The sequence below is a fragment of the Esox lucius genome, chromosome 12 (genome assembly GCF_011004845.1).
Source record: "Esox lucius isolate fEsoLuc1 chromosome 12, fEsoLuc1.pri, whole genome shotgun sequence".
Taxonomy (NCBI): Eukaryota; Metazoa; Chordata; class Actinopteri; order Esociformes; family Esocidae; genus Esox; species Esox lucius.
The window spans coordinates 1,291,107-1,315,642 of NC_047580.1; the positions used below are offsets into that span (position 1 = coordinate 1,291,107).

At 41.2% G+C, this 24,536-nt stretch overlaps 1 protein-coding gene and 1 long non-coding RNA gene across 2 annotated transcripts in view; one reads left to right on the forward strand and one right to left on the reverse strand.

Moving 5' to 3' along the window:
* The window catches only part of grm6a (glutamate receptor, metabotropic 6a), a 172,598-nt gene extending 148,690 nt beyond the window's left edge, over positions 1-23,908 (forward strand). Inside the window, exon 12 of the mRNA XM_029124342.2 lies at positions 21,484-23,908. Within this exon, the coding sequence (XP_028980175.2) occupies positions 21,484-21,487 (4 nt within the window). The 3' untranslated portion in view covers positions 21,488-23,908. The remainder of the gene's footprint in view (positions 1-21,483) is intronic.
* LOC114840512 lies at positions 11,376-11,700 on the reverse strand. Its single transcript, XR_003782705.1, has 3 exons — positions 11,679-11,700; positions 11,499-11,576; positions 11,376-11,407 (listed from the first exon to the last, which is right to left on the reverse strand). It is a non-coding gene; the product is annotated as an uncharacterized LOC114840512 (long non-coding RNA).
* Positions 23,909-24,536: the final 628 nt, after the last annotated feature.

Consider the following 24,536-nt stretch of genomic DNA (forward strand, 5'->3'; position numbering starts at 1 on the left):
AGTGCTGCTAGTGTACAGTGTTATATACATGATTGCTTTATTTTTTTGCTATATTTTTGCCGGATCGCGTAAGCGGAGCTGGCCAAAAAGAGGGAATGTATCTTACTGACTGAGTACTCCTTGTTAAATAGCATAGGGGTTAGAGAAGCGGACCTGCAAACTACAGGTCCTGTGTTCGTATCTCCTCACAGACAAAACAAAGTATGCGTTATGAATAATTGTGTAGATGAAAACTTTGCTGGCTATAACCTTCAATATCTACATTATAGTAAGCCTGAAATGAAACAGTTTACGGTTATATTGCGACTGTTCCTTTCATTTGGAATCTAGTTTGAATATAGTAAGAACAACAACTTTTATACATTTTAGTTGCAGGCCGCAATAAAACTGTATATGGTTATATTGCGACTATTTCTTCTGGATTTTCAAAGTACACATCTGGGCATGCTTTTTGGGTCAGGACAGACAGAAACTTAGCTGGCTACAACATTCAGGGTAAGTCTAAACTAAAACTGTTTATGGTTATAGAGTATTGCTAATATTTCTGGTAGATTCCACAATTCTCTCATCTTTTCACTTGATGAAAAAGTTTATTGTTATTGATAGTTATTTTGTATCAATATAATTTACAAATGAAAGAAAAAAGTATGTTGTTATGCCATGAAATGAAATACCAATTGCTAGCAATTTCCCAATTCTTATGACTATTCCAGTAAGTTAGTTGATACTGGTAAAGCCTATTACTGTCTAATACGTTGTTAAAACAGCCAGTGGCAAACACCATAGATGCTTGTGGTGAAGGTATACTTAGTAGGAAACGTTAGTTTAACAAAATGCTTAATGGTGTCTAGCCAGGTACACATCTAGTGCTGTGGCATAGTGGTAAAGACTGTGCCTCTCATGTAGGGGACCCAGGTTCAAATCTGGTGAGGGTAACAGTATTTATATATTTTTAATTGCAGGCCGGCTGAACTAGGCTTGCCTGGTTCCTTTTCTGGTTTCTGTATATGTGACAGAATTCCTCAACAGGGTCCTACTGCAACATTTTTATTTTATAAAGGTCCAGAATCATGGCTTTGTATTGGTATATAATACAATACTGTTTGACAAAGTTATGGGAAAGATATGCTGCTTGGAAGTTGATAATCTGCTCTACTTACTTCTGAGAAAGGAGGCTTGAAAGGTTCACACTTGCCAGAGAGTTGGTTCACAGTTCACATCCTCTTAGGCCTTAACCCCACCCAGCTATTTTTATTCAAATGCAGACAATCTGGCCTTGTGCTAAACTGGTCTGGTTAGTCTCTAATAAACACACACTATATCAAACCAAATAAAATTCAAGTTTTTTCAAATAGACTTGATACATCAGGTATAAACGGTACAGTGAAATGTAAAGTAGCTAAGCAGCAGGATTCATAAAACATTAACAACAATGAAGTGCAGATAGTTTGAGTGCAGGTGGACAGCCACTGAGCTGTTATAGATTAGGCATAATCCCTCACACCTGGATGAATGACCGATCAATCACATAGCTTATGTTAGAATATGCTCATGTCCTCAGTTGTGTATTATGAATATAATGTGGTACTATTTTGTATTGTAAATGTGTACGCCTCAAGGTGGCGCTAATATGCAGGCTATGTTCCAGTGAATCACCTGAATTCAATTGAGTGCTGTCTGACCGTGAGACGGATGTGTCGCAGCTAAAGAATAAATATGCCAAGAACGGCTAAAGGTGTCTCATCTCCATCGTCTAGTCTTTTCCTCCGAATGCAACGCTAGCTACAATAATAGTGCGACATATCTCAACAGGTTATGGGCCCAGGAGTTGTTTGGAAGATAAGTTTTGTAAGTTCCACCGTTTAGAAGTCGCAACGGACCGCGTGCAAGCGGACTTGCTAGCTAAGGAAAAAAAAAAAAGTAAGCTAACATAATGGAACAACAAAGAACGTGCAGGTTACCTCGGCTGACGTTCGACAGAGATGAAGCTAAGTATAAGCTTTGGGAGACCAAAATGTTGGGACATTTTCATTTATCAGGGCTAAAGAACATGGTGCTGGAAGAACCGGTGTCAGAAGCCGAGATAGCGGCAGATGCAAAGAAAAACACTGACGCATATGCAGAGTTAATTTTACTATTAGACGATAAAAGCCTCTCATTAGTTATGAGAGGTGCGCCCAACAATGGAAGAAGAGCTTTGAAAATATTAAGAGAGTATTATGCCGGGAGGGGAAAGCCCCGTATAATAAACTTGTACACCACGTTAACATCACTTTAGAAGGCAAACGATGAAGGTGTAATGGACTATATAATCAGAGCAGAAACCGCCATCACAGCACTGCGGAGCGCAGGTGAAACTTTAGGAGACGGCCTGCTAGTGGCTATGGTTTTGAAGGGATTGCCTGAGAGTTTTAAGCCATTTGCAATACACGTGGCACATACAGACGATAACATCACGTTTGCAGAATTCAAGACTACACTGCGTAATTTTGAAGAGACAGAGAAAATAAAAGCAGCAGAGTCGAGCAACAGTGTGATGAAGACTCAAGGAAAAATCTGGCGGCGGCCTACTAAGACCAGCGCACGTGGCTGGAACAAAGACGACACAGGGGTGGTGTGTTTCAAGTGTGGCACAAAAGGCCACAGAGCGAAAGGATGTTGACAGAAAACATGGTGTAACTTTTGCAGAAGTGACACACACAAAGATGTCACGTGTAGGCGTAAAGACAAAGACATTAAGGACAAAAAGGATGGTGTGAGTAAAGCCTCAGAAGACGCCGACGAGGACTACGCGTTCAAGGTGAGAGACGGAGGGACCAGTGCCCAGCAGCAGCCGGCACGCAGCATCCAGGAGAGGGGCCTGATGGTGGACACGGGGGCTACCTTTCATGTCATCACGGAAATAACTAAGTTCAAGAGCTTCGACAGCGCGTTCAGGTCAGAAACGCACAGTGTCGTGCTGGCAGACGGCACCCGGTGCAGTGGGGTCGCTCAACGGAGGGGAAATGCTGAGGTTTCCCTAATCGACAGCACAGGACAGCAACGCAAGGCGACGCTAAGAGACGCTTTGTTTGTACCGTCGTACCCCCAAAGCATCTTCTCAGTGAAGGCAGCAATTTCAAGTGGGGCAACGATCCTCTTCAAAGAAGATAAAGACGCCCTGATAACCAGAGACGGTACCAGATTTAATATTCATGTGTATGGGAAGTTGTATTATTTGCATACTGAGGCTGAGTCTAATGATAAGTGTAATGCATGTCACGACATACAGACATGGCATGAGATCTTAGGTCACTGTAACTATGATAATGTTCTTAAGTTGCAAAATGTTGTTAAAGGTATGCAAATCAAGGGCAAAACGGCTAGACCCGAACAAGAGTGTGAGGTGTGTATACAGGGAAAGTTTGCCCAGACCAGAAATAGGGACCCTGACACCAGAGCAAAGGCTCCCTTACAGATGATACACACAGACCTTGCAGGTCGTGTAGCCACAGAGTCGATAGATGGTTACAAATATGTGCAGTCATTTACTGACGATTATTCGAGCGCAGTATTTGTATATTTCCTAAAGAGGAAAAGTGACACAGTACAGGCTACGGAAAAGTTCCTAGCAGATGTATCCCCTTTTGGGAAAGTGAGGTGTATCAGATCCGACAATGGAACAGAGTTTACCTGTAGTGATTTCCAAGCACTATTGAGGCAAAACAAAATCAGACATGAAACGTCAGCTCCGTATTCCCCACACCAGAACGGGACTGCAGAAAGGGGTTGGCGTACTCTTTTTGAGATGGGCAGGTGCATGATAGTCGAAAGTATGCTACCAAAGCAGCTATGGCACTATGCAGTACAAACAGCAGCAATAGTACGCAACAGGTGTTTTAACAGACGTACAGGACAGACTCCTTATGAGCTACTAACAGATAAGCCTAATGTCTCTAAAATGCAAAAGTTTGGGTCTGTTTGCTACACATACAAACAGGACAAGGGAAAACTTGATTCCAGATGTGACCAGGGGCGTTTCGTAGGTTATGACAAGAACAGCCCAGCATATTTGGTGTATCATCCAGATACAAATAAAGTACAAAAACACAGGCTAGTTAAATTTGTGAGCAAGGCAGCTGTGGAGAAACACACACAGACAGGGGAGGCAGATCCAAGCGATGGCTGTGACAGTGGGAGACCCAAGGCTAGTGAGACCACACAGGGGGTCAGTAGGGGTACAGAAAATGCCTCAGAACCAAGTGTACAGAGTAGGAGTGCGCATAGTGAAATGCCAGGTGCAGTAACAAGGTCTAGTGGCCATAACCAAACACAACAGTGTGTGACAGGTGGTGAACCTGAGAGGAGGAGGTATCCAACTAGAGAAAGAAGAACACCGGGTTATTTAGATGATTTCATAACTGAAGACAGTGATAGTGATGGGGTTCATATCACTGTAGACTACTGCTGCAGAGCGGTGTGTGGTTTTCCACAGACATTTGAGGGGGCAATGAGGTCAACTAACTCAAAAGAATGGGTAAAAGCCATGGATGAGGAAATCAAGACATTTACCCCGACAACACTGCCAGCAGGCAAGAAAACAGTGGGGGGTAGATGGGTATACTCTATTAAGACAGATGTAGATGGGAAAGACAAATACAAAGCACGGTTTGTGGCCAAGGGTTACAGCCAGAGAATGGGAATAGACTATGGTGAGACGTTTTCACCCACAGAAGACCTGACAAGTGTGAGGGTGGTGCTACAGAAAGCAGCACAGGAGAATTTACTCCCACTTCAAATGGACGTGAAAACAGCGTATTTACACGCTCCCATAGACTATGAGATCTATATCAATCCACCAGAGGGTTACCAAGAAAAAGAGGGTTAAGTCTATAATCTGGAGAAATCACTTTACGGTCTTAAACAATCTGGGCGAAATTGGAATAAGGTTTTGCATGACTGTCTAACTGAGAATGGGTTCACACAAAACCCAGCCGACCACTGTGTTTATGCCAAAGAGTCAAAAGAGGAAAAGGTGATCATAATCACATGGGTTGATGACTTGGTCATTGCAGCAAGCAATAAAGAGTGGCTGAAAAAGGTGAAAGAGATGCTTGCAGAAAAGTTTAAGAGGAAAGATTTGGGCAAACTCAAATATTTTCTGGGTATCGATTTCTGTCAATCAGATGGATGTGTAAAGATGTCACAGGAAAGGTACACTAACAAAATACTACAGCGTTTTAATATGAAAGACTGTGAGACCAGAGAAACACCCTGTGAGAAGAAGCTGGAGTATCCTGAGGATGCAGTAAAGATGAAAGATGTCAGGATGTACAGGGAGGCTGTAGGAAGTCTTATATACCTGACTACTTGTACCAGGCCAGATTTAAGTTTTGTAGTGAGCAGGTTATCGCAGTACATGGCCGAGCCTACAGAGGAGCAGTGGGTCACTGTGAAGCACGTACTAAGGTATCTCAAAGGCACCGCAGAAAAAGGGTTAAGCTTTAAGAGAAATGACTGCGAGAATCTAGGTATACAGGCCTACAGTGATGCCGACTGGGCGGCTGATACCAGTGACAGACGCAGTACCACAGGGTACTGTGTGAGCTTTAGTCAGAACAGCTCACTAGTCTTGTGGAAGACCAGAAAGCAACCTACTGTTGCACTTTTCACATGCAAGGCAGAATACATGGCATTGTCTTCAACCATACAGGAGTGCCTATACCTAGAGCAGCTACTGGGAGGTATAGATAACTACCAGTACACACAAACTGTAGTATATGAGGACAATCAGGGAACAATTGCTCTCGCCAAAAACCCAGTAAACAGGCGAAGGTGTTGACATAAAATACCACTTTATCAGGTCTACTGTGAATGAGGGAAGAGTGATTTTGATGTACTGTTCAACTGACAATATGATTGCAGATGTAATGACCAAACCTGTAAATAAGTTGAAACTAAAGAAGTTTGCAGGTGCTCTTTTTTGAGATGTGTATGACAGGAGTCCACATTCATTCTATTTTTTGTTTGTTTTGTTTAAGAGTACAGCAACCTGAGTACAAGTGGGGGTGTTAGAATATGCTCATTATGTCCTCAGTTGTGTATTATGAATATAATGTGGTACTATTTTGTATTGTAAATGTGTACGCCTCAAGGTGGCGCTAATATGCAGGCTATGTTCCAGTGAATCACCTGAATTCAATTGAGTGCTGTCTAACCGTGAGACTGATATGTCGCAGCTAAAGAATAAATATGCCAAGAACGGCTGAAGGTGTCTCATCTCCTTCGTCTAGTCTTGTCCTCCGAATGCAACGCTAGCTACAATAATAGTGCGACATAACTCAACAGCTTATCAAACTAAGTGACTTGCTCACTTTTGTGAAAAGCTAGCTACCCAACAAACAAACTAGAAACCAGGAAATGTTAGCTATAGATAGTAAGTTGATGTTGTTACTTAGCTATCTAACGTTAACAGATAACTAGTAACAAAAAACGACTTTGAACACTTATTGAAAAGAAATTATATGTTGCTAGTTAGCCAAAGTTCAAGGTACCTGTATACATGTAGGAATGTTTCACTACAGACTGAATATCCTCCGATTACATGCAAATTCTTTGGTTGTTTGCATTTAGTCTGTTGACCTTGTTTACATCTAGGCTGGACAGACCAAACATTTTACTTATATTGTTGTGGGGGAGGAGACCCCGGGGAAGACCTAGGACACGCTGGAGGGACTATGTCTCCCGGCTGGCCTGGGAACGCCTCGGTGTCCCCCCGGAAGAGCTGCAGGAAGTGTCTGGGGAGAGGGAAGTCTGGGCATCCCTGCTTAGACTGCTGCCCCCGCGACCCGGCCCCGGATGAAGCGGAAGAAGAAGATGATGATGATGATGATGATGATGATGTTGTGTTCGTCATGAAGACCAATTTCGTAATATGACCTTATATATAAGATGCTTGCTGTAGTTTAAAAGAAGTCGCCAGAAAACAGGCCTAATTTTGGCCCTTTTTTCACCCTGGCGCTTCCTGTCAATTCTAGCGAGCACTGTGGCACCAGCTCTTCTTCAGAATGCGTTCCAAACATTCTTATTCTTGCCCATTGTTCTACGTCACAATGCCGTACTAGCCCATAGTCAATACGTTTTCAATGCACCTTAGCTTTGCCTCATTTCCTTTAACAAACAGGCTACAACCCAGATAACAATGAGTCGGCGGACTGGAGGCGGTCCTCCAGAGACAGTAGAAGCGTCAGAATGTCTTAATCGCAAACACGTTTGCCGGCTCACCACCAGCGGCAGCCGTTTTTTAAAAGCGGCAGCCGCCTTCCTACCGCCTGTGTTCTGCGGCCGGCCCGTGGGCCAACTGCCGTTCCACCGCCGTTATACAGAAGGCGGACCTTCCGCGGCAAACGCTATTTTCGAGCAATCTATTTATAGCATGCAGTTTATCGAGAATAATGATTGATCAAACCAGACAAATTTCCATTTGGTGTTTTAATTCCACAATACAGTAACTGTCATTCAAACAAGATGTATCAGATCACTGAAATAACAGGCAGAAAAAAATATACATATAAATACACACTACAGATCATGCAGGTGACAATAATAATTTCCAGTAAACATAACAAGTAATGAGGATATTTGGTACCAAAGAATGTGCAGGATACCAAAGAAGTCGAGGTATAACATCACATTTTCAAGCCATTTCTAACAATAGGAAAACTGGTAATAATTTAGAGTAAAGCTCTAGAGTAGAATAGACCATTATAATGGCATTGCAGACCTGGAGCACAAGATTTACACCGTGCTGTAATAAGATCTGTGTCTCTTGTATCTGTGATAAACAAAACTTGACATATATTTATATAAAAATACAGAGGTAAAAACAGTAGTAGAACAGACCATTATAACTGCAATGCTGACCTGTGGCACAAGGATTTACAAGCTATATTTAACAATAGAATAACAGTTAAGCACTGTGATGGAATGAAAAATGCTGATGTTAAAAACAGAGTAAGTAGAATATTTGGTACCAGGTAATGTGCAATATCAAGTATCAGAGGTATGAAATAGTATTTCCAAGCTATTATTAATAGAATAACAGTTAAGCACACTGATGAAATGAAAGTAGAATTTTGGTACTAGTTAATGTGCAATATCAAGTAACAGGTATGTAATAGGATTTACAAACTATAATAGAATCGTTAAGACGGAATGAAATAAGCCAATACTAAAGTTAAAATACAAAAGAAAACAGGGTGGATTTGGTGAGTGTAGTCTGGCAGTTCTGGCTTCTTGATGTTACTGACTGCAGGATAATGAAAGTGTTCCAGTTCAGTGATGCTGGGGTGTCAGTAGTCAGCCTAGGTTTAAGGGGTCGGCTGTGGGTCCTTCTCAGCTGTGCGGCACCTTTTTCTGTCTTCACGGTCAGATGCTCCTTTCAGGTAACGCACCTACAGGGGTTCCCAGAATAAAAGAATAACGTAGTCAGTCCTGGTCCCTCAAATACTAAACTACGACATTTATATCTAGGTCTACTACATGTACAGGTATTAAACTAACAACCACAGGTGTTGTTTGCAAGTTGTACCTGATTGCCCAGTGAGAGCAAACGTCTTCAACATTGTCCCTACTTGCTTCACCTGCTCTTTAAGTGAGCCGCTGTCATCCAAAGCTACAAAATCAAAGGCATATGGTAATTCTGAACCTACATTACACACAAAAAAGTACAATTTAAGAAAGAGTGCACGTTCTCACCTGCTTGTGCATTGCATTCCCTCAGGGCTTGGTTCTCCTCCCTCAGAGTTTGGTTTTCATTCTGGAGTCTCTGGAAATCTATCCATCCATCCATCTTCTTCCGCTTATCCGGGGCCGGGTCGCGGGGGCAGCAGTCTAAGCAGGGATGCCCAGACTTCCCTCTCCCCAGACACTTCCTCTAGCTCTTCCGGGGGGACACCGAGGCGTTCCCAGGCCAGCCGGGAGACATAGTCCCTCCAGCGTGTCCTAGGTCTTCCCCGGGGTCTCCTCCCGGTGGGACGGGACCGGAACACCTTCCCAGGAAGGCGTTCCGGATGCATCCGAAAAAGATGCCCAAGCCACCTCAGCTGACCCCTCTCGATGTGGAGGAGCAGCGGCTCTACTCTGAGCTCCTCCCGGGTGACCGAGCTTCTCACCCTATCTCTAAGGGATCGCCCGGCCACCCTGCGGAGAAAGCTCATTTCGGCCGCCTGTATCCGGGATCTTGTCCTTTCGGTCATGACCCAAAGCTCATGACCATAGGTGAGAGTAGGAACGTAGATTGACTGGTAAATCGAGAGCTTCGCCTTGCGGCTCAGCTCTTTCTTCACCACGACGGACCGATACATCGACTGCATTACTGCAGAAGCTGCACCGATCTGTCTGTCAATCTCCCGTTCCATCCTTCCCTCACTCGTGAACAAGACCCCTAGATACTTAAACTCCTCCACTTGAGGCAGGCACTCTCCACCAACCTGAAGTGGGCAAGCCACCCTTTTCCGACTGAGGACCATGGCCTCGGATTTGGAGGTACTGATTTTCATCCCCACCGCTTCACACTCGGCTGCAAACCGTCCAAGTGCATGCTGAAGGTCCTGGTTTGAAGGGGCCAACATGACAACATCATCTGCAAAGAGCAGAGACGAAATTGTGTGGTCCCCAAACCTGACACCCTCCGGCCCCTGGCTGCGCCTAGAAATTCTGTCCATAAAAATTACGAACAGAACCGGTGACAAAGGGCAGCCCTGCCGGAGTCCAACATGCACTGTGAACAAGTCTGACTTACTGCCGGCAATGCGGACCAAGCTCCTGCTTCGGTTGTACAGGGACCTGACAGCCCTTAGCAAAGGACCCAGGACCCCATATTCCCCAAGCACCCTCCACAAGATGCCGCGAGGGACACAGTAGAATGCTTTCTCCAAATCCACAAAACACATGTGGATTGGTTGGGCAAACTCCCATGAACCCTCCAACACCCCGTAGAGAGTATAGAGCTGGTCCAGTGTTCCACGGCCCGGACGAAAACCACACTGTTCCTCCTGAATCCGAGGTTCTACTATCGGCCGTATTCTCCTCTCCAGAACCCTGGCATAGACTTTCCCGGGGAGGCTGAGAAGTGTGATCCCCCTATAGTTGGAACACACCCTCCGGTCCCCCTTCTTAAAAAGAGGGACCACCACCCCGGTCTGCCATCCCAGAGGCACTGTCCCCGACCACCACGCGATGTTGCAGAGGCGTGTCAACCAAGACAGCCCCACAACATCCAGAGACTTGAGGTACTCAGGGCGGATCTCATCCACCCCCGGTGCCTTGCCACTGAGGAGTTTCTTGACCACCTCTGTGACTTCAGCCCGGGTGATGGACGAGTCCACCTCTGAGCCCTCATCCTCTGCTTCCTCAATGGAAGACGTGTCAGCGGGATTGAGGAGATCCTCGAAGTACTCCTTCCACCGCCCGACGACATCCTCAGTTGAGGTCAACAGCTGCCCACCTCTACTGTAAACAGCGTTGGTAGGGCACTGTTTCCCTCTCCTGAGGCGCCGGATGGTTTGCCAGAATCTCTTCGAGGCCAGCCGATAGTCCTTCTCCATGGCCTCACCGAACTCCTCCCAGGCCCGAGTTTTTGCCTCCACAACCACCCGGGCTGCAGCCCGCTTGGCCTGTCGGTACCCGTCAGCTGCCTCAGGAGTCCCACAAGCCAACCAGGCCTGATAGGACTCCTTCTTCAGCTTGACGGCATCCCTTACTTCCGGTGTCCACCACTGGGTTCGGGGATTGCCGCCTCGACAGGCACCGGAGACCTTACGGCCACAGCTCCGAGCGGCCGCTTCGACAATGGCGGTGGAGAACATGGTCCACTCGGACTCAATATCTCCAACCTCCCTCGGGATCCAGTCGAAGCTCTGCCGGAGGTGGGAGTTAAAGATCTCTCTGACAGGAGACTCGGCCAGACGTTCCCAGCAGACCCTTACAATACGCTTGGGCCTGCCGAGTCTGTCCAGCTTCCTCCCCCGCCATCGGATCCAACTCACCACCAGGTGGTGATCAGTTGACAGCTCCGCCCCTCTCTTCACCCGAGTGTCCAAGACATACGGCCGCAGGTCAGATGAGACGACAACAAAGTCGATCATCGACCTGCGGCCTAGGGTGTCCTGGTGCCACGTGCACTGATGGACACCCTTATGCTTGAACATGGTGTTCGTTATGGACAAACTGTGACTAGCACAGAAGTCCAATAACTGAACACCACTCTGGTTCAGATCAGGGGGGCCGTTCCTCCCAATCACGCCCCTCCAGGTGTCACTGTCGTTGCCCACGTGGGCGTTGAAGTCCCCCAGTAGAACAATAGAGTCCCCAGTCGGAGCACTTTCCAGCACCCCTCCCAGAGACTCCAAGAAGAGACTCTGGAAATCTACATAAAAAAATTAAAAAAACAACTACTAAAGGCAATATTTTCAATACTGTTAAAACACTGGACAATAAGACATAGGCCTAGAATATACCTTAATAGCTGAAAATCTTATGCTGTACACGAGATGCCAGGGGCGTCCAAGGGCCAATAACAAAGCGATGACTTTCTCCTATTGATAATCATCGACGTAAAAATATGTTTGAAGTAATTGCATACATTTAATGAATTGGACTTAAATGTAAAACTTAGTTTAGCGCAACATATTACATACCTCCAGTGTTTTCACCCATATGCTGCCAGGTTAAATTTGCTGCTGGTGGTGTAAAGCTTAGTACTTGACGAGCTGGGGGAACAAACAACAGCTTTAATTTCACTGCAGAGATTGCATATTCAGTAATGAAACAATAATTTAACTGTGCAAAGCTAATGATATGTACAACATACCTCGACACCTTTTATCCAGAAAGTCAAGTGCCCTAATGAAAACCTTATTAAAGGATTCCTAATCTTAAATAGAAGCAATAGTTTCCAATACAAAAAACGTCACAAATAACATCACTTACTTGTTCTCAAACTCTTGGCTCTGTGAAGTGGAGTCTGGATTACTGGGGAGAAACCTGGTTCTGAGAAAGAGGGAACAGAAATTTGAAAATCTAACAAAGTGTATAGTTTAGTTACAGGATCACAAATTAAGCATCACAGCAATACATTTTACATACCAGCTCTGAAGTCTACAGATGGCTCAACATTTTCCTGGTTTTCTGGAATCGATGCAACTTCTGTAGCATGTAGTGATTCAAGTGAATGTCCTGTTTGTCCCTCAACTCTTTTCAATATTATTTTCCTTTTGGCCCAGTAACTAGACATTGTGACTAACAATGCATTTACCTTTAAAGCCAAAACGATTGACCAACAGTAGGTCTCTTGGGTGAAGATAACCGGTTATGCTCTGGCCAAGGTATCTGCAAGAAAACGTGAACAAAACCGGATTGTTAACGTTAGGAATATACAGTAGCTATGCTGTGGGGTGGAAACATTATCAGCCAAATGTGGAACAGTGAAATTGTTAAAAATAAAATGTATTCACCGAGTGTTGTGATTCAAGTGAACACAGAATTTTTCTCAAACATAAAAAGTACAGCAGTTCAGAGAATTAGAAATCATAATCGCCTTAAATCCAATACAGTAATAACACAGCACAAAACTTGCTAGCCACAGTGTGTACTGTAACAAAGGCAAAACAGCATGTGCTAGCTAACACTTACTAGCCACTCTAGCTACTGGACTAGCAGCATACTTGTTCAGGCAAACAAAATAATTTAAACAACATCTATACATCGTTATTTTTGTAAGAAAACACTAAAAGTTAAACTTAGTCTTTCTAGATGTAAAGCTTTTGCTACTGATTATAGTTCGTTAAAATTCTACATGTACTAGCAACATTGCGTAAACAAGGCTACTTTAGCTAGTTAGGCAAGAACAAAGATGACTACACAGTTTAAATATATAAACTAAAAACAATGTAAACATAATATTGCGTTACACAAAAAGGAAACATGTACTTACTTAAACAATGGTAGTCGATGTCTTTGCTAGCTAGCAGGCTGCAGGCTGTAACTCGCGATTGAGCGACGAACTGATGCGAATGTGTGTCCAAACCAACATGGCCGGTCGATTTTGAGAGTAGCCTTGTATTTAAAAGCGTCTTTTAAATACCGCACCACCGCGGTCCATTAGATCGAGGCAACCGCCAGAGAAAATGAGGCAGTCAGACCGCCGGCATCTCGCAAGAAATGGGAGTGACGTATTCGGCGGCAAACGTTTCATCCCCGCCAGCAGGACGCTCCAATAGCTGACAGCTTAGGGCCGGCGGCAAAAAGAAGCCGTGCGGATATTTTTTGCAATCTGGGAACGGGCTACGGAGCAAGTGAGCTCAGTAGGCTATACATCAATACAATAATAATGGCAATCGGCTACAATGCGATACAATGCGATACAGCAGTGGCGTCGTTAGTCCTGGGCGTCCAGGGCTATAGCCCCGGGTCTTTTATGAATAGCCCCGGTTCTCAAATTGCCCAAAAAATTATAATAATAAAGAAATAGCCCCTGATGTATTAATCTATAATTCCAATCACGCATTATGACATCGTAGACGTCATCGTAGACCGCTAGCGTGTACATCGACATTTTCGCCATACACAATCAAACCCTGTACTTTCTGTCCCGGTCGGGGCAAGGGGGGATTTCGGCATGAGAAATTTCTGCATAAGAAATTGACAAATCAGCTACTACTACTATCGTTGGCCGCTTATGGCTAGTTAAACAAAATCAACCTCTCCATATTGTGTTTTCCTCTCAACCGTGAAAAAAATTTAAACAGTGGGGCTGGATAGGGGTGGTGCGATGCATTCTTCTTCACTGAATATTTGTTTGAGAATGGGAGTGAGGTGATTATGTGGAAGGTGAGCGAAAATGCTACGCATCAATGTTTTTGCTAGGCTCCCTTTTCACGGCTACCGAGCCTCACATGGGTCTTTATTTGTAATACACCAACAGATTACACGACAAAATGAAAATTGCCTCAACAATTGATCCTCATCTGCGCAGGTTTTTCTCTAATCAGGTAGGAATAAATCTGAGGATTTTAATTTGTCGTTCTTATGCTGCCATCTCTTGGAAATATAATTACCTTCATTTGGAAAATGTTTCTACAATGTCACTAAGTTTACGGAAATCCTTACTAAACTGCTAATCATAATTGTCCTATAATATCTAACCTTACCTTCACTATTTCCCAATCACTGAACCTTGCCTACATTTCCCTATAGAAAAATGCTGTACATGCGGACAACGCTGTCTACTTCAGATCTCTCAAATGTGTATTTTCAAATTTTTTTAAGTTGTGCACTTGATCAGGAGGATCTCCCATTTTAAATAAGATAAGACAGGCCAGCAGGCTTTGCTGCCATAAAACACTAGACAGGAAAACATTTCCCCTATTGAACTCTAGGCTCCACCCATTGGTTTCCTATGGAGGGACATGTCGGTCTTAAGAGGCAAATATCTCTAAATGTATATTTTCTGATTATTTTTTTTTATGTCGGACACCATTTTAACCAGGAGAACCTCCCCTTTTAAATAAGATATGTCAGTCCAGCGGGCTTTCATGTGATCACACACTATCCAAGAAAATGTTTTCCTCTTTGGAACTGTGATGGCAATTCCATCGATCGACACTCTTAAAGGAGTAAGAAACAGAGCCAAAATTATTTTGGAACAATTTAACAGTGTATAAATTATTTGCATATAAGAGAGACGCGTCAAACGCTTACAAACATAATCATCCGAGGAGTCTCTAACTCAATACATGAACAATACGTATTTATGACAGTTAAAAGGGGTGTGGTAAGTTGTTGCACATCTGTCTTGTGTCACTTAAGTTTTACCCAAAGGGCGGGCTGTCCTCCCCACCTTATCCTTCCTGCCATAATGTTTACTGTTGTGTTTACCTAAAGGGGCCAACTGACCTTACTTCCCCCCCCAAGGACCACATTCCTGAGGAACAAAAAGACTGACACCCTTCTTTGTCTAGGCAGGAGGACATGGCCCAAATACCTAATAATCCTCTGATATTATACAGCCGTCTGTCACAATCAAAGTAAAGATTTACATACCAGCCAATGGAAAGACAGACATTTCTCAAATATATCTTAGTATTTCCATAACAGAACTCTGAGCTCCGCCCATTGATTTCCTATAGAGGGGCATTTCGGTCTTTAGAGGCAAATATCCTAAAATGTATTTTAGAATCAGGAGAATCTCAGCTTTTTGGTAAGATCTGACAGTCCAGCAGGCTTTCATGTCATCAAACGCTATTCTAAAAATGGTCAGATAAAAAAAAAATACTTCCACTTAATGCAAGTTTAAGTGCAGTTAATACCACCAGATGTTTATTTCCTATATCAGTTGTTATGTTTCAGTTTCATCACGAAATTAACTTATAGTAATAAAATAAACTACGGATGGAAATTAACCAACTCACACCCAAGGCGTTCAATACTCCAATCTATGCATCTTTCATTGTCGCTATCATAACTGCCATGGTTGTCCTTCTCTTGTAAATGTAATCCGTGGACAGTTTTATAGAAGACGAGCTAACGTTTTCTTTCCACCATTGGTACTGCACTGAAATGCCAAAATTTTGCCTGAACGTTTTGAACAGTATCAAAGTCTGATTCATCTTCTGAGTCATGGCATCTTTGTACTCCAGAAAGTATCTCACAACTTAAGATTTGTTGATAACACCAGCTAAATTCAGGGCAGCGATGTGGTTCACTTTTTTTGAAAAACCTAGGGTTGCAATACAATTAAACTACTACGGGTATTATGACAGAAGTCAGTGACTTGGCAGACCAATCAGAACTCAATATGTCAGCATGTCCAGCCCTCATTATCTCATTATCCCAGCCAATCATGTCTAGCAAAAACTGTATTTTCCAATAAGGTATAACTGCAGACCGCAAGTCTGGGGAGTTACTTAATATGGGGGTTCCTAAATATTAATTTACACCCACTGATGTTCGCCATTGGTCAGTTTAAATGGGGTTCCTGAATATTAAGGTACGCCCACTGATGTTTGCCATTGGTCAATTTGGGGACATCCTGGTTTGGCACACGGTTCGACGCTAGGTGACATGTATGGGTATGATGTCGTTACCTTGAGTGTGCTAATGGAGGAAGACGAGTTAACTAACATTACAACTTTATCTCAGAGTCCATGTGATTTCATTCAACATCTTTTGTCAAGATATAATGCTAGGTTCAAGCTTGATATAGAAAACAGAAGTGTATTTGCTTTGACTACATGTTGAAAAAGCACTCTAGTCTGATTATGCTTGCACCAATTATGTAAAATTGAATGGTCCAAAACCATTTAATTGTATTTTGTTTCAGGATTAACATTTTTGATAACATACAATTTAAATATATTCATTTGAAGACTGAAGTGCCTCTAAAAATTGTTTTCAATGTTTTGGTTACAGTCAAGAATGAGACACTGGTGGTTTACAAAGCTGCTGAGTGCAGGTATAATACAAACACATGCATATATACACATTCACAGTTATACTCACTATGCCTGGCATGGTCAATTTTTCTTTGAGTAGCCATTGCTTGGTTATATGTGACAGGTAGAGGGCCTGGCATCTTTAGGAGGTTGATGGTTGAGAATGCTGCTTATTGCAGTTACAATATAGTTGATCTGAGCTCTACATGTTACAAAATGAAACAGGACTCTCTTTTGCACAAGTTAATACAGGATTACCATTTATGCATTTTGCATAGATTCAACATATTACACAAATGTGAATATGCTGTGTAAGGTACATTGTGCGGTGGACCTGTGAGCAACAACTTCAGTGTCAGCTAAACTGTTCTGAAGGTCCTTTGCCGTGACCTGTGGGTTCTGCTGTGTAAATCTGACCAGTTTTCATACAAATCACTGTAATGATTTCTACTTCCTTTGACTAGCACTGTTAAATTTCACAGCATTGGTTTAGAAAGTTGAAATTGATAACTGGAAGTGTGGAATTTTCTATAGCCTGTTGCAGAAAGGTGGCATGTTTCAATTTCCATCATGTAAAGGTCAGGTCAACATCTGTTTACAGAACTATTGATTTTTCCAAGGGTTCCTGGAACAAGCACATTTTTTATTCTAAAGTAATGACGTGGTTATGGACTTAAAACATTGTTGGGAGGAATACAAGTGTTACACGTCTTGGAATTGATTTTCTGAGGTCTAATTTAACCCTTATCTTAAAAGTTGATTCAGTAACATAAATTACAAGTCCAAAAGAGCACAACAGACATTACTGAAAGTCAATGTAGTCCAAAAGCATGAAGTTAATAGCATAACCTAAAAATAGAAAATTACATTATATGCCAGTTAGACAATTAAACATTGAATCACCCGATCAATTATTCAAAATATTACATTCCAACACTGACAAAACTAAACTGTTTCTTTATGTACTGTGTATTCAGCTTTGCCTAGATTCTGTAGGGTTTGGTTTCATCTTATCGTGTTTTATGGCCAGGTGAACAATTCCCAAAACACTGTCCATTTTACTCTTGCTAAACAACTGATGTTTCCCCTTGAATGATAAGGAAATACAGGGTGCTGTGCAGAGAAGCTCAGAGAAGCCTCAACTCTAGAGGAAGAACAAGAAGCTCCCTATTCATGTTTTTGTTTAATAATTTTGAAGACACTGAAACATTCATGGATGAAATAGATAGAGGACTTGGGGATACTTTTGAGCTTCTCTGTTAATTATTTTTGTTGATGAGGATACATATTAGCTGTCTTTAAACCATCAACTAATGCTGGTTTCCACACAACAAAAATTACAAGATCCAGAAAACACAATATAGTTTGACGAGACCGAGAGACTCATCATTCTAAACCGTGTTGGTATTTACCCTAGCAACAGCATCCACCAGGTCAACAACGCATCTTGGCAACTGAAATTAATCACAAAAATCACATAGAAGTAGAGGTGTACAAAGTAAAAGTACTCAACTGGGTTCAACTGTGTTCACCACTTTAGGGAAGTATCTAATTAAGATCTAAGTAACCAGGTAAAGGGAGTCCAAAACTAACCAGTGATCAATAAAAGTGTAAATGATCAATTAATGTATTTTGTTACTTATGAACTCTGTTTAGGTAATTTAGCTCATCCTTAGCAACTTCCCAAAACTGGTGAACACAGCCAAATACTTCAACTTTTTACACCACTGCATAGAAGATGGCCATGATCAATTATTATTTTGTTTACATTTCTAAATAATGACAACATAGTGTATATGAAGCTAAAAAATAAATGGATCTTGCCTGCTTGCATATAGTTACCGGTGCATCATGCATCTTTAGCTTATTATAATGTACCCTAATTGAATAGCGCTGGCTAACAAATAGCCAATCTCGTCGCATAGCTAGCAATCTTTAAATGTGGCTATAAGAGTTGTCGTGTTTTCTGTGTTCTCCATCCATCCATCTTCTTCCGCTTATCCGGGGCCGGGTCGCGGGGGCAGCAGTCTAAGCAGGGATGCTCAGACTTCCCTCTCCCCAGACACTTCCTCTAGCTCTTCCGGGGGGACACCGAGGCGTTCCCAGGCCAGCCGGGAGACATAGTCCCTCCAGCTCCCTCAAAAGCTTTGCCTTGCGGCTCAGCTCTTTCTTCACAACGACAGACCGATACATCGACTGCATTACTGCAGAAGCTGCAAATCCGTCTGTCAATCTCCCGTTCCATCATTCCCTCACTCGTGAACAAGACCCCTAGATACTTAAACTCCTCCACTTGAGGCAGGCACTCTCCACCAACCTGAAGTGGGCAAGCCACCCTTTTCCGACTGAGGACCATGGCCTCGGATTTGGAGGTTTTCTGTGTTCTGTCACTGGCAATTCTAATCTCAAATTCAAAGAATTTAGTAGAAAGCGATCTTAGTGAACACATTAACTATCTCTAAATACATAGCTAGAGGTTGTCATATGAAAGCACTTACCGAAATCTTCGTGATTGACCCTATAATTCTTCCTTCATATACACATGCACTAAATATAAAAAAACACACCAACATTAACCGTCAATGGGCGTAACTTAATATTAAGGAACCCCCATAAGTTATGCCCCCTACTTGCGATCTGCAGATATACCCTCCTCGTATTTTCTGCTGGTTATAAGAGGGTTTGAGTTTTTAATTTTATTCATATTTACACTTCACATAACTAGTTTGTTATTAAGTTACATGAAAGTTCACCTTCAAGAAGGCATTCCAGCAAAAAAGAAAAAATGTCCCAGGACATTTGAGGATCTGAAGAGGGCTGTGCACAGTAGATGTCCTCGCAATCTGACAGATTTGGAGCACTTTTGCAAAGAAGAGTGGGCTAATATTGCCATGTCAAGATGTGCCATGCTAATAGACTCCTACCCAAAAAGACTGAGTGCTGTAATAAAATCAAAAGGTGCTTCAACAATGTATTAGTTTAAGGGTGTGCACACGTATGCAACCAGGTTATTGTGGGTTTTTAATTTTACATTCTTCCCCCTTAGAGATTTCAGTTTGTTTTTCAATTGAATTGTTCACCTTATACAGTGGGAAGAACAAGTATTTGATACACTGCCGATTTTGCAGGTTTTCCCACTTACAAAGCATGTGGAAGGCTGTAATTTTTATCATAGTTACTCTTCAACTGGATGTGACGGAATAAAAAAAAAATCCAGAAAATCACATTGTATGATTTTTAAGGAATTAATTTGCATTTTATTGCATGACATAAGTATTTGATACATCAGAAAAGCAGAACTTAATATTTGGTACATAAACCTTTGTTTGCAATTACAGAGATCATACGTTTCCTGTAGTTCTTGACCAGGTTTGCACACACTGCAGCAGGGATTTTGGCACACTCCTCCATACAGACCTTCTCCAGATCCTTCAGGTTTCAGGCTGTCACTGGGCAATACAGACTTTCAGCTCCCTCCTTTGTTTTTTGCGTTTAGTCTGTTGACTACCTCTTTTCACTACCGTTCACATTCAAGGCGTTCAATACTTCAAGAATCTATGCATCTTTCATTGTCGCTATCATAACTGCCATGGTTGTCCTTTTCTTGTAAATGTAATCCGTGGACAGTTGTTTTATAGAAGACGAGCCAGCGTTTTCTTTCCACCATTGCATTGCAATGAAATGCCTCAATTTTGCCTGAACATTTTGAACAGTATTAAAGTCTGGGAATGGGTTTCCTCATTGTCATCCCATTCATCTTTGGAGTCATGGCACCATTGTACTCCAGAAAGTAGTATCTCACAACTCCCAAGTATGGGTATTTTGACAGAAGTCGGTGACTTGGCAGACCAATCAGAACTCAGAATGTTAGCATGTCCAGCCCCTTCATTATCTCAGCGAATCATGTCTAGCAAAAGTCCAGTATTTTCCACTGGTTAAACTAGGGTTTGAGTTTTTAATTGTATTCATATTTACATATGTTTTTCTTCTTAAAAATGGCACTCCTGGGAAGTAGTTGAAATGCAACATATGCCCCCTTTCAGTAATTCTGTCACAAATTATAAAAGATTTACAAAGACCTTGACCTGTTACCTTTCCTGAGGATAAGCTTAATTGTAGTTTAGCTGACTACTTTGGATTAACTTCCCACACACTGATTATATTGATAAGATTTAATCTCCAAAGCCATTACATACTGTTTAAGGTATACCGTAATTATTAATACTTTCAATTGATAAATAAGTAAGTCAATATCTATACAATGTTTATTGTATTGTGATTTCAAATGCAATTTTTGAAAATAAAATGTCTTTCCATATTTAGCTGGTGAAAGTTTGAGCCGGTATAGACCTTATCATACTATATAATTGCTTTTATGTAGTTTGGAATGATGAGTCAGTAGCTTTTATTGAGATTGTAAATTGCATCACTTTTATCTTGAAGCAGGATATTGAAATACTGGATAGGAAATTAAATCTGTATTTCAGTATGACAGAAAGTGACAGCTATTGCATTTTTGCCCAACTGGTCTTGGTCATGTTCATAAGTGATGAGATATCTATTTCAATATTTTGGCAATTGATCATATTCATCAATAAAAAAACATTGCAATGCCCATGAAGCAATATGTGTTGTCATGAAGCATGTTGGTGTAAATACTGTATCTAGTTTAGTCAGGGCAGGAAAACATGAATTTACCCTAATGCAGTTAATTGGCAAGCTTCAATAAATAGCGATTCCAACAAAATGAAATAGGTTTAAAGTACAGCTTTGAAGTATAGTTGGCATATATTTTCAGCCTGTATTATTGAAAGGTTTGCTAATGATACAAAAATGGTTTTCTGTTTAATGGTGTACTTCATCATCCAATTTTAAACTACTCACCTTGTCATCAGCACTTTTGGAAAGATCTGTTTCATTTTTTATTCAGTACAGTAGCTGAATTTATATACTGTGCATTCAATGCAATTTTTATGTATCATTCATACTTATTTTCCTTTTAACATACCAGGTAACAGAAGCTTGGCCAAATATTGAAAGAGGACTTAAACTACAAAGCAGAAGGCCTGACTTTGGGTACCATACCTGACTGTGGGTACCATACCCCATTTTTCCTCTGGAATTAAATGGAATGAAACAACAGGGTAATGTAAACCCACTTCAAGAAGAACTCAATTTTATTTTATTTAGTCAACATTTGAAAGACCTCCACCAAAAGCACATGGTGATGATGGTGAAGTGGACCCATCTAATTTCAACCAATTGGATTCACTTTGAAACATCTGGACAGACACAGCAGCTAGCAAGAGGAATGGACGAGGGATTAATAAGTCCCAAACATAGTTACTGTTAAATTAATGTAATTACACTTATATCTACTTGTTTTTAATGCTGTGCTGTTTTAATCCTTTTGCTCAATATTCTATTTCTTAGATTTTAGAACTTGCACTGGAGGAGATGTTATTTTTATTGGATCAGTTGTAACCAACCAACATATTAGCATGGGTTGTTTTGTGTAAAAATGTGTGTACAAAGCATCTAAAATGGAGCACTACTGGGATGCTTATAGGACGATAGAAATGACATGCACCCCAAGTTAGAAATTGACCTAAGTTACAGTTTTAGGCAAACTCCTCAGCAGTGAACAAAATGCAGCTCTACTATTTTGCTTCATTTCTAAACATATGTTGTTTTGGAGGAAGAAAAATATATTACGTGTATCTTTTTGAATAATTTCTGTATGTATGTGGAAGTGAAATGCAAAACTATAGTGTAGACTGGATCAATAGTTATTTATCAATTAATTCAATCATTCATCTTTTACATTTTTGAATAAGTCATTTTTATTTTATCTTAATATGTAATCTTCTAGAGTTTCACTTTAATTTCAAATTCTTTCCCTTTTCTTATACACTTTGTACCACATTATCCAAAGATTTACTGGAGGTTTATCTAAACGGACCCAATGTTAAAAATATATATGTATATTGTCTTCAATTTAAATTTGATACAGAATGCAAATTCATCTTTTCCTTTACCAACACCATCAATACAGCCTTATTTATTAAAAGGCATATACTAATATTATTTTCTTTTTGTATCAAGGATCCTTGGGCAGTTCTGCGTAAACAATGACAAAAATAATAAGATTTAGAAGTATTATAGACTTTTTTTTTTAAATAATCATGTTAATAGGGCATGTATAAAGGCAATGGCAGAAAACATGCCTGATGTACTTATCAGTTTTCGTTAATAATAATTGTGTGATGCATTTGAGAGCATGCATAGGATCTTCAAGCCCATTAGCTGTAAGATCTAGTGCTTAAGAATATTCCTTCACAGAAAATTCAAGAATGAAAAGTAGACATCCTGGCTCCCATGTAAAATCAAGTCATCACTGATATAGTGCAAAGCACAGCATATTTTCTGTTACAGTTGTCATTTATTCTTCAAGAAACGTTGTATCTTTGCATATACAGCACCACTCAAAAGTCCAAAGTTTTGACTGGTACTGTATATGGATGTTCACAGGTGACAATTTGCTTGAATAAGCGCATCTAACATGTCATATAATTGAAAAGGAAACAATGTTCGTTGTTTATGACAGAACTATTTATTTGAAGTTTCTCTCCTATTACCAGAAGGAACATGGTGAATTTTTTAAATGTCATTCGTGCTCACACAGGTGAAATTAGGCCTGACAACTACTTTATATTTGGGTGAATGTTCATAAGACTTTACAGTTCAGACTAGTTCACCACGTCTATGTAATGGTGGACAGAATTCATGACATTGATAGTCTATTATGGTTGTTACTTCTAGGATTAAAAATTATATTATGTATGCTAAAGAAATGTTTTTTGTTTAAACTTAAAGCATTCACCGCAGGATCATCATACTTACATCAGACAATAATTTGGTCATGCAATCAATGCATTTAGATAATTAAATGTTCAATACATATAAAGGTTCCCTGCTCTCTACATACAGTCCCAAGTATAGGAGGTTTCATTATTTATGTAAACTTTGTTTGGTGCTAACACCTATTATTTATCCATGTGCTTATTAATGTATGATAACGTACTGTACTTTATTAACTTAGACAATACTGTTTTATGTTAGTATCTATCTGACACTAGCATTGCTTTTCCTGCATTAAAGATTCCATCAAAATGATTTATTGCATATTTTGTAAGGTATAGTCTTGGGCTATAAATCTGATATAACACCATTAGTGATTCCAAATAAGGCATTGGGGAGAACCCCTTAGTTACTTAAACATGCAAAGACTGCATCGTTCAACTGTAAATGAAAGTCAGGTGTTTTATCTTAATTTTAAAGGACAATATTGTACATTTCACACTGTACCATATGGATAGTTCCTGGACAGATACTGGGATCTGGGAATAAAGGTATTATTTTCAATGTATGCGTATGGCGATGCATGTTGTAATAAATGTTTGAATATTGATTCTGCCTGAATTGAATTTATTACATATATTTTTAGTTAGTTTATATTTGACCGTAAAAGTGGAAGGACATACATAAAAAAACAACCCATTACATTCTAACAAATCCGATTGGTAAAAGAAATAATGGTGTTTATGTTTACCTGGACAGAACAGTGGCCTGCCTGCATAGTTATGTGTTCCTCTAGTTAAGAATACTGACATACAGACACAACGATACACTGTATCTACTCAAAAAATGAAGGTTGCAATTTGCATGCAGCAATTAGAGTAATTTATACTTAGAGTACTTTTAAATAAATGCTATTAGCCTATGTTGTTAAACTATCCATCCATCCATCATCTTCCGCTTATCCGGGGCCGGGTCGCAGGGGCAGCAGTCTAAGCAGGGATGCCCGGACTTCCCTCTCCCCAGACACTTCCTCCAGCTCTTCCGGGGGGACACCGAGGCGTTCCCAGGCCAGCCGGGAGACATAGTCCCTCCAGCGTGTCCTAGGTCTTCCCCTGGGTCTCCTCCCAGTGGGACGGACCCGAACACCTTCCCAGGAAGGCGTTCCGGAGGCATCCGAAACAGATGCCCAAGCCACCTCAGCTG